The sequence below is a fragment of the Erinaceus europaeus genome, chromosome X (assembly GCF_950295315.1).
Source record: "Erinaceus europaeus chromosome X, mEriEur2.1, whole genome shotgun sequence".
Taxonomy (NCBI): Eukaryota; Metazoa; Chordata; class Mammalia; order Eulipotyphla; family Erinaceidae; genus Erinaceus; species Erinaceus europaeus.
Genome location: NC_080185.1, coordinates 27,750,978 through 27,761,151, shown reverse-complemented (window position 1 = coordinate 27,761,151; position 10,174 = coordinate 27,750,978). Strand labels below are relative to the sequence as shown.

Sequence of the window (10,174 nt, the reverse complement as noted above, 5' to 3'; positions counted from 1 at the left end):
CATTATATGACTGTCGCTCCATGTGTTTACTTCTGCTAGAAGCAGGCCCACAGGAAATGAATGTATGAAATGCTAGGGGTGGAACTGGATGGTGAAGCCACAGATGACCTTAAATCAAACAGAACAGCACAGATGGCTCAGACCCTTATCTATATTCCAATTTTGTTAGAGGGAGGTTGTTACCAACCTAGTACAAGTGAAACCTGACATTTAAAGGAGACCAAAGGAAGATCAAGTTAAAATGATCAGTAAAATCATTTGTTTCATCACTAAAAATATATTAACTGAATTTCCAGAGCCTTTCAGTCAGAAGTGATATAGACAAGATAATTTAGGAAGCAGAAAGAGAATCTATGCAATAAGTATTTCAAGTTCATTTAATGATGGGGTATTGTCAACACAATAGTAGCTCACAGAATGGAAGAAGTACTCCTCTGTGCTTGGGAGACTCAGACAATTTTTTTTCTTCAGTGAAATACATCTTGGTGTGAGTGTAGGACTGTATTAAGTGGCACGATATATTTTAAAATCCAGCGTCAGACTGTGCAGGCTAAAGGAATACAGTCTAGAGATTCCATACAAAAATGGTAATACCTAATGGTCCATCAATACCACTCATAGGTATTTATCCAAAGAACACAAAAATACTGATTTGAAAGAATATGTGCACCTCTTTCTTTTAGTTTCAGTATTCACCAAAAAAAAAAAAGAAAGAAAATATAGAATCAACCTAAATACCAATGGACAGACAACTGGATAGAAAAATTGTGGAAGATACACTCCATGAAATATTCCTGTGGAAAAAAAAAGAGAAAGAAATACTACTGTCATTAAAAATATGCCATTGTGTCTCTCAAGACAGAAACTAGAGGTAATTTTGCTATGTGAAATAAGTCAAAAAGTGAAAGACAACTACCAGATGGAATGTGGATAAGTATAAAAAGAGCTTGGGAAATAATAATAATAATAATAATGATAATAATAATAATAATACTGACTCTTGGACTCTGTGAAAAATAAGCTGTTTCTCCAGAGGAATGGAGAGGGCAAGTGGGCTGATACATAGAAAGGTCTCTTTGACAAAAATGGCACTGGAACTTTGGTGGAGGATATGGTTAGTCATATACACTTACTTTTTATAGACGTGAATCTAGGCTCTTAAATTTCTATAGTATTGCTAACCAATGTTAAAATTAATGTAAACATTAATTTCCATTTTTTACATGGAAAACAGTAAAATCCAATGTCATTCAATAGGTAATATTTGCATATAACTCAATTTTCAGAATTGCCTTTTGTATCCTAAAAACACATGTATTCCTTGGAAATTATTTTATTTTATCACATTTTTATTAGTGATATGATAGTTATTTATGAGATTGTAAAATAAGAGGGGTATAGTTTCACACCACTCTCACCACCAAAGTTCTATGCCCCTACCTCAATTATAATTATCATAATTCTCCCAAGATCTTAAATATGGGTTGAGTATTTTTTTAAGTTCATGTGATTCAATTCTCTATATTCCACATATGAATGAAATCATCCAGTAGTTGTCTTTCACTTCCTTCTTTATTACTGTTAGCTGATCACCTCTATCTATTTTGTCCCAAAGGACACAATATCACCTTTTTAAATTGCTGAGTAGTACTCCACTGAGTTATGTCCTATAACTTCTTTATCCAGTCATCTGTTAATGGACATTTAGTTGTTTCCCTATTTTGGCTATCATGAATAATACAGTATGTATCCTTGGTGACTATTTTAGTTACTATATTTCCTTCATAACAAACCATCCCATGATTTATTGGAACAAAGTGATTGAGTTATGTTTATGGATTCTGTGGATGAGGAATTTTGATCTGTCACAATGTGAGTAGTTTTTTTTTTTTTAATGCCTCATAACATTTAGGTTTTCAGCTTGAAAAATTCTATGACTGATGTGAACCAGCCCACAAGGAAGTGGATTTATCTAGAATTTTCTTCATTCATATTTAGCAGTTGAAACTGTTTGTTAATTTCACCCTTTGTGAGTGTTCTTCATGCTCATCTAGCCAAAGAAGTACTTGGAAATCATGCATATTTAGTGATGTGAATATTGAATATTCACCAGAATTTCTTTTATCCAAGTAGACCAAATTAGACTTTGACCTGTATAAAAGTATCCAACTTTTATCAAGGCATTTCCTTCATATCCTCATTTAGGTTTCTCTCAAAGGATTTCTTTTTTTTTAAGATTTTTAAAAATATTTATTTATTCCCTTTTGTTGCCCTTGTTGTAGTTATTATTGTTGTTGTTATTGATGTCATTGTTGTTGATGTCGTTGTTGTTGGATAGGACAGAGAGAAATCGACAGTGGAGGGGAAGACAGAAAGGGGGAGAGAAAGACACCAGCAGACCAGCTTCACCGCCTGTAAAGCTATTCCCCTGCAGGTGGGGAGCTGGGATCCTTACCACGGTCCTTGCGCTTTGCGCCACATGCACTTAACCCACTGCGCTACCACCCAACTCCCTCTCAAAGGATTTCTTATTTATATTCTGGTTTAAGAATGAAGTCCTTAAACTTACATGAACCAACATTTTGGGCTTCAGATACCCTTGGAAAGTATGGCTTGCAATCAGTCTCCTTAAATACTTTGAATTAAGTGATATGCAAAGAACAGCTTGCCTTTCATAGATCTCCTTACCTGATCTCAATGGGGCCCTGTGTCCGGTATTATGGCCTCAGGCAAAAATTAGTAAAGTCATGGGTGCCTCGGAATATACCTAAAATAGCCCTAGTAGCTTTTTCCAAAACAGAGACCCCCAAATCTTCATCTTTCCTCAACCTGGTTTGGCTGAAATATATTTGCTGGTTATAGTATGCATACCTGGAACTGTTCAGATGATCCACTCTCTAGTGCAGAATTTTCAAGGAAATTAACATGAACGTTGATCACTTTATGCCCAGAACAATTCTATACACATAGTAACTGTTTGTGTTTAAGTTTATATATTTTAAATATCTATATGTTAGCTTTACCTTTAACGTGTTAAAATGTGAATACATGAATAAGTGAATGAATGAATAATTTAGGATGCCTTTCCAGGTACTGGAGGCAATGTGGTTGCTGATTCTAAGAGAAAATACTCAAGATACCATACATTCTACTGTTAAATTTTCCCCAAGACAAATCTCAAACTTCTAAATTTAAAAAGTGTCCTTGGGACATTATGAAGTTCAGCTATTACTTTAGGATGGTGAACCACTGCCCTGTAGGATAAATAGCAGTTTTGCATTATAGTACAACTGAATAAGAGTCGGAGGTCTGACCTATCTTAACAATTGTATTTATTTTAAAATATTCATCTGAGTATCTATTCTGTTTCAAACCGTGTTCTAGGTGTTGAGAAAAGCTGGAAGTAAATGTGGGTGAGAGATAGAAATGAATAAGATATGTTCTTTGTCTTAAAGAAACTCATTATTAAGTGGAAAGAAGAGACATGCAAAGAATGACTGTATTATAAAACGATCAATGCTAAAATAGAAATATGTGCAAAGTGACAGAGAAGACCTTACTTTAGCAGGATGACAAAGAATCAGAGAATGCATCACAGGATATGTGACATCTGACATTTGATATTTAAGTCAGGCTTTGAAGTTTGAAAATGAGTTAACCAAGGAGAGACAAGGCAGAAGCAAAAGTAGAAACAACATGTGCACAATCATGGAGTCACAAAGAGTGACTTGATTCTGTTTGAGACATTTGTTCCATTCCTAATTCAGTGTCCTTATAGCAGACGTCATCTGAACACAGAAAGGATGTGGACAAATTTCCATTATAGGAAGATTGCGCTGGTGACTGTGTAAGGAAGAGTCTAGGGAAAAAAATCTTCACGTCTAGCCCTTTGTTGGTCTTTATGATTCCACTACCATGGTGGACTAAGAAGAATCTCTCCCTCTCCCTCTCCCTCTCCCTCTCCCTCTCCCTCTCCCTCTCCCTCTCCCTCTCCCTCTCCCTCTCCCTCTCCCTCTCCCTCTCCCTCTCCCTCTCCCTCTCCCTCTCCCTCTCCCTCTCTGTCTCTCTCTCTCTCTCTCTCTCTCTCTCACACACACACACACACACACACACACACACACACACACACACACACGGTTTACATGTCCCACCTTGTGTTTTCTGTTCTAGAAATGGTAGCACTTCAAGTTGTTGGGAATTGTTATGCTCAGTGGATATAGAACATGCCCCTATAAAGGACTCTAGTAACAAACTGTAAGCATTATGCTCTGCCCACTGGTTTTTGGTCATCTCCTGGGCTACACAACTCTGGGATGATTTTTACATATAGAAAGATAGATTAGATAGATAGATAGATAGATAGATAGACGATAAATATTGATATATTTAATAAAAGGAGGAAGGAGGGGGCTGGGAAGGCACCATGATGGTTATATAGAAGACTTTCATGTCTGCGGCTCTGAGGTTCCAGGTTCAGTCCACAGCACAACCATAAGCAGGGATGCAGGTTGCTCTTTTTCTTTTTCTATCTCCCCTCCTGTCCTATCAAAAAAAGAAACGAAAAGGGAAAAAGGAAAAAACAGCTGGCAGGTGCAGTAGATTCATCATGCAGGTACCAATCCCCAGTAATAACCTTGGTGGCAATAAAAAATTGAAAAACTTAATTGTGGACTGTAGAACAATTCTAATTTTTGTATAATCTACACTGATTTGTAAAACGTTCATAACTTAGAAAATAGGTTTATTTATATATTTTGAGAGTGACAGAAAATAAGAGAAAGGAGGTAGAGAGAAAAAGGACCAGAGCACTGTCTAGCGCTAATATAAAGCGATGCCAGGTATTGAACCTATGACTTCTGGGATCTAAGGCATGCAAGTTGATACTCTAGTAGACTTAACTATTGCCCTGGCCCTAGTGACTTTTCAATCAGTAATTTGTGTATAGGTTTTATACCTCAAAAGGTATACTTCCTTCCATTAACTTTCTCAACCAATAAAAAAAGGATTGTTACCACCATATTCATATTCATCTTTCTAGAATAGTTTTCTGCAATCCAGAATAACTATTGCATCTGTTATCTTTTGTTACATAAGTGAAGCTTGTACAAATGTACAAGTGTATTAGACGTTGCTTTTTGTACTTAAAGTCTATTCTGGAAAGGTTTCCAAATCAGGACATGTAGAGCTGACTCATTCTTTTTTCTTGTTTTTGCTTATGGATATATTGTATTTTATTGTGTGGGTGTACTTTAATTTATTGAACCAGTTAGGGTCACTTTTTAACTGTTGTTTTAGTAAACAACTCTGAACTGAAAATCTACAACAAGTTTTGTTTTTTTTTTTGAGGGGGGTGGAATAATGGTTTACTGTATAGTACTTAAGTCAAAGGCACAACCTCTCATCTCCCCTTGATTGGTATCTAGGAGACACAGCAGCATATCAATGTCTCTTCAACAGTAAGTTTTAATCCCATTGAATTGTTATCTCATGCATTCCTTTTTATTTTTGGTGATGTTGGAGCCTTGTGCTTATGTAATTCCACTGTCCTTAGACAGGAGAGAGAGAGAGAGAGAGAGAGAGAGAGAGAGAGAGAGAGAGAGAGAGAGAAAGATGCTATAGTGCCTCTCCACCATCTGAGGATCCTCCCCTCTGATGCCATCCCTAGTGCTCCCATGTGGTGTTTGGTTTCCAGTCCATGTCCCCATGCATAGTAATGCACGAACTTTGCAGAATGAATTATCCCCCAAACCATATGCCTTGTAAATTTTGTTATCAATATTGTAGGAGGGAAAGATATCAGGCATAGGTCTATTTTAGTTATATTCCATGGGGTCCATGACTTCACAAGTTTTTGCCTGAACCTGACATCTGATATACAGGTGGACTCAGGTTATTGTCTGGGGAGATGGTGTCACAGTTGGAAAAAGGACAAGAAAGCTGGATCAGGGAAGAGAGTAGCTTCCAAATATGGAAAAAGTATATAAATATTGTTAACTGTAAACCCCATAAACTTGAACTGGTCCCCATATTCAGCACCAGGGCCTATGTAACCTCTGCATCCTTGTAGGTCTTAGCTCACATTCTGTGGTCATGGCTAGGAATATTCCAGGCTGCACTAATTCCAGGACCTATCATTCTTGGGTGATAGGTAGAGTATGTTGTCCAACTTCCCTTCAGAGAATGGAGTATTCCCTACATTCCCTACCATCAATGATCCCTATTGAAGGCAAGGTCCTATAGGGGCCCACAAAGGGGTCCATTTTGTTCTTCCTGATGAAGATGACCAGTGACAATGGAGAGAGGGAGCTATTCGATGTCTAGGCCCATCATGTCTGTGTGGGAATCCCAGGACTCCCTGACTAGGACCACAGGTGATAGGGTGGCCTGATAGTGACTAAAGAGTCACCGTTAAAGAATGCCAGTCTCTTGCCCTTATTCAGCTTTTGTAGTCCTTACTTTGTCTGACAAGGTTAGCTTTGGAGTGGTTGAGGGATGTGTAATAGGAGTTGGGTGAGGAGGGTATTAATTAGGTCTAAGTAGAAACTGTGTCTTTTTAGGTCTTTCTGCTTGCTTGCTTCATTTTTTGACTCACTGCAAATTATTGTGCACCTTTGCTTTAAGGTATATATTTTCCTCCTAACTTATGGATATATGTACTTATGCTCTATCTCATGGGCCCTGGTCTATATCTAGGTTTTGAGGTTTGTTAAGAAGACATCTGCACAATTCTAGACCCTCCTCAGTTAATAGAAAAATCATGGATTTGGTACTAAGCAAATCTTGGGCTCAAGTTTCTATTCCAGTTTCATTACTGCCTGAATTTGAACAAGGAATTTCTAAGACTACATTTTGATATACGTAAAGTGGAAATAGTAACAGTAGCTAACCCACAGTGCTATTGTAAATATTTAGTACATGAAAAAAATTACCATAGTTACTGTCATCTACAAGATAGTCCACAAACAAATGTTTAGTAATCCTATTCATTGACATGGAGAAAGCTGATGCAACAAAGGGAAACCCGTCCATTTCACAGTGATTATCCATTAACTATTTTATTAGTAATTTAACAGCATTTTACAAAATTGTAAGATTTCAGAGGTATAATGCCACACCCATATATGATATGTTACAGCCACTGTACCTGCCACCAAAGTCCTGTGCCCATCCACAGGACAACCACAACAGTTCTCAAAGAGCCAGATAAAGTGTTTTTTGTTTGTTTGCTTTCATGTTTTTCAAGTCCATTTGGTTTAGTCACTTATATTCTCCACACAAGCAAAAACATCTGGTAGTTTTCACTTCATTGTTTATTTTATCTAATAAAATCACTTCCATCCTTTTTGTCCCCAAATAACATTTTTGATACACAATCTCACTTTTTTAATTGCAGAATGACATCCTATTGAAGACATATCCTGTAACTTCTTTATGTAGTCATCTGTTCTTGGGTCTTTGGGTATTTAGGTTGCATCCATATTTTGTTTATGTATTTTTATTTTCATCTTCTCCATGGTTTCACCACATGGACTGATGTTTTCAGATAGAAAGAATGATATAAAGAGGCAAAAAGTGGAGGGAGAGGGGATATATATATATATATATATATATATATATATATATATATATACAGAGAGAGAGAGAGAGAGAGAGAGAGAGAGAGAGGGAGAGAAAGAGAGAGAGAGACTACAACATCAAAGCTTCCTTCAATGTAGTGGAGGCTGGGCTCAAACCTGGATCTAATGGACAAGCAGCACACTATCCAAGTTAGTTATTTTTCCAACTTTATTTCTAAAACAAAGTTTTATTTTTTATGAGGGAAATAAGAGTGCCACTCCAGCATATGTTGCATCAGGACTTGAAAATGGGACTTCACATATGCAAGTTCTGTCTCTACTCTCTGAACCACCTCCTCAAGCACAGTAACACATTGCACTGTAGAGATATTTCCACATTGTTGGGCAAGGGTTCAGAAAGTGTGAAAAAAAAAACCAGAAAAATCAAATGTTCTTTTGATGAATACTATATTCCTTACTGTACCAATTTTCTCAGAGCTACATTCACATCTTTGTTTCTTAAGGTGTAAATGATAGGGTTGAGGGCAGGGGTGAGCACTGTATACAGAAGGGAAAGCAATTTCAGTAAGTGTTCATATTGAGGTCCTGATGGTAAACCATAGACAATACCCAGCGTCCCATAGTACAGACTGACCACTATAAGATGAGAGGAACAAGTGGAGAAGGCCCGCTGCTTCCCTGTGGTAGAAGGAATCCTTAGAATGGTGGAGATGATGTGAGCATATGATGTCAGGGTTAACAGAAAGGGACCAAGGGCAAATAATGAGGTACATATGAAAGAAGTCATCTCAGCTACTTGAGTGTCGGTGCAGGCCAGCTTCATTATGGGCTTCAAATCACAGAAGAAGTGATCAATCTCATTGGCAGCACAGAATGTTAACCGGAATATAAGAACTATGAGAAGGATGGGTGCTAGAAATCCAGCCACCCAAGAGGCACCTGCTAGTTGTAAGCAATCCCAAGGGCTCATGATGCTGGAATAGTGCAATGGGTTACAGATGGCTACATAGCGATCATAGGACATTACAGCCAGAAAGAAGCATTCAGTAGCCACCAGAGAAGCAAAAAAATATAACTGGCAAGCACAACCTGGTAAGGAAATAGACACATGAGTTGATAGTAGTGTCCACAGCATCAGGGGCTCAATAGTAGTGGTGTAGCCAATCTCTAGGAAAGAGAAGTGGCCAAGAAAGAAATACATGGGAGTGTGAAGGGAGCGGTCAACTGACACCACGAATATGATCACAATGTTGCCCATTAGGGTCACCACATAGATGACCAGAAATATCACAAAAAGAAGAAACTGAAAAGCATGAAGATCCCCAAAACCCAAAAGGATAAATTCTGAAATCTGAGTCATATTTTCCTCTTCAGTGCAAGCCATGAGTTGGATCTAAAAGCAAACATAGATAAGGGATGATTGAATATTAGTTTTAGAAAAATAAAAGTTTTTAGAGGCTGCATACATATCCAGTATGATTAACTATTTTCTGCATGCTCAGGATTATTAATCTTAATTAACAAAGTGCAATAATCTCCTAGTGACCCTGCAGAAAGCTAATCCATGATTCTAAGTAACCCTTCTTACATAGAATGCATAGACTCTTGAAACAGTGATATATGTCACATCAATGTGCATGTGTTCAAATACTTTAATAATAAGAAAGTGTTCTCTTCTTGGAGATCCTATTGTACATGTATCTATGGCTTCTAGTGGTGTTATCACCAGCAATGAATATTCTAATTCATGTATATGTAAACTGTATTAAGTCTCTGTGATCAAGTCTATTTCCTATTTTAGAAATCTCATCCCAATTAAATTACAAGAATTTAATTTTATTGTGTCCAAAGATGCCCGAACTTTAAAACTGATTTGATAGCAAGTTCTCTGAACAAGAGTAGGAATGGGGTTGAAAACTAGTTTCAGTGGGGGTGAGGGTGGGATGGGCAATGGCACATCTGGTTAAGTGCACATAACAACAAGCATAATGACCCAGGTTTAAGCTCCCGCTCTCCTCCCTCAGGGGGTCCACTGCAGGAAAGGTAAAGCAGGTCTGCGGGTGTCTTTCTTTCTCTATCTCCCCCTTCCCTCTCAGTTCTCTCTGTCCTGTCAAAAGATGAATAAATAAATAAATAAATAAATAAATAAATATTAGTTTCAGTAGGGAATGGTAAAAAGAGATATACCTGATTTCAAATTCCAGTCCTGCCATTTAATAGCTGTGTTCCTTTGAATAAGTTGTATGACTTAGCTGACATTCTCCTCATATGTAGAAGAGCATATTAATTCTGTGTTATATGTGTTGTACTTTGATACAAATGCCATATGAGGCATGTATATATTAATTTACCAAGTCAACAATATTTAGTGTCTACTTTGTGTTAATTCTTTAAAGGTATTTGGAATCAATAGTGAAAGTCAAGGATTTAATAAGTCAGGAATACTCTACACCTGCTATACCTGTGGAGTTAATGTTTTAGTGTTCAAGAAAGACAAGTAAAGTGACTCATACAATAATTTTGTATTTCCTGCACCAAGGGTGCAGAATAGGATATATGCTCATTCTATTTATCATCTATTGTGTATCTATCTTCCA

At 37.2% G+C, this 10,174-nt stretch overlaps 1 protein-coding gene across 1 annotated transcript; it reads right to left on the bottom strand.

The window, feature by feature from the left end:
• Positions 1-8,031: 8,031 nt before the first annotated feature.
• On the bottom strand, positions 8,032-8,961 carry LOC103108167 (olfactory receptor 10A4-like). Its single transcript, XM_007517041.2, has one exon. The coding sequence runs from the start codon at positions 8,959-8,961 to the stop codon at positions 8,032-8,034; it is 930 nt and encodes a 309-aa protein (XP_007517103.2).
• Between the last annotated feature and the right edge of the window lie 1,213 nt (positions 8,962-10,174).

Bases quoted from the DNA above. Each gene is read 5' to 3' on its own strand.
- LOC103108167 (XM_007517041.2), bottom strand. From the start codon at position 8,961: ATGGCTTGCACTGAAGAGGAAAATATGACTCAGATTTCAGAATTTATC.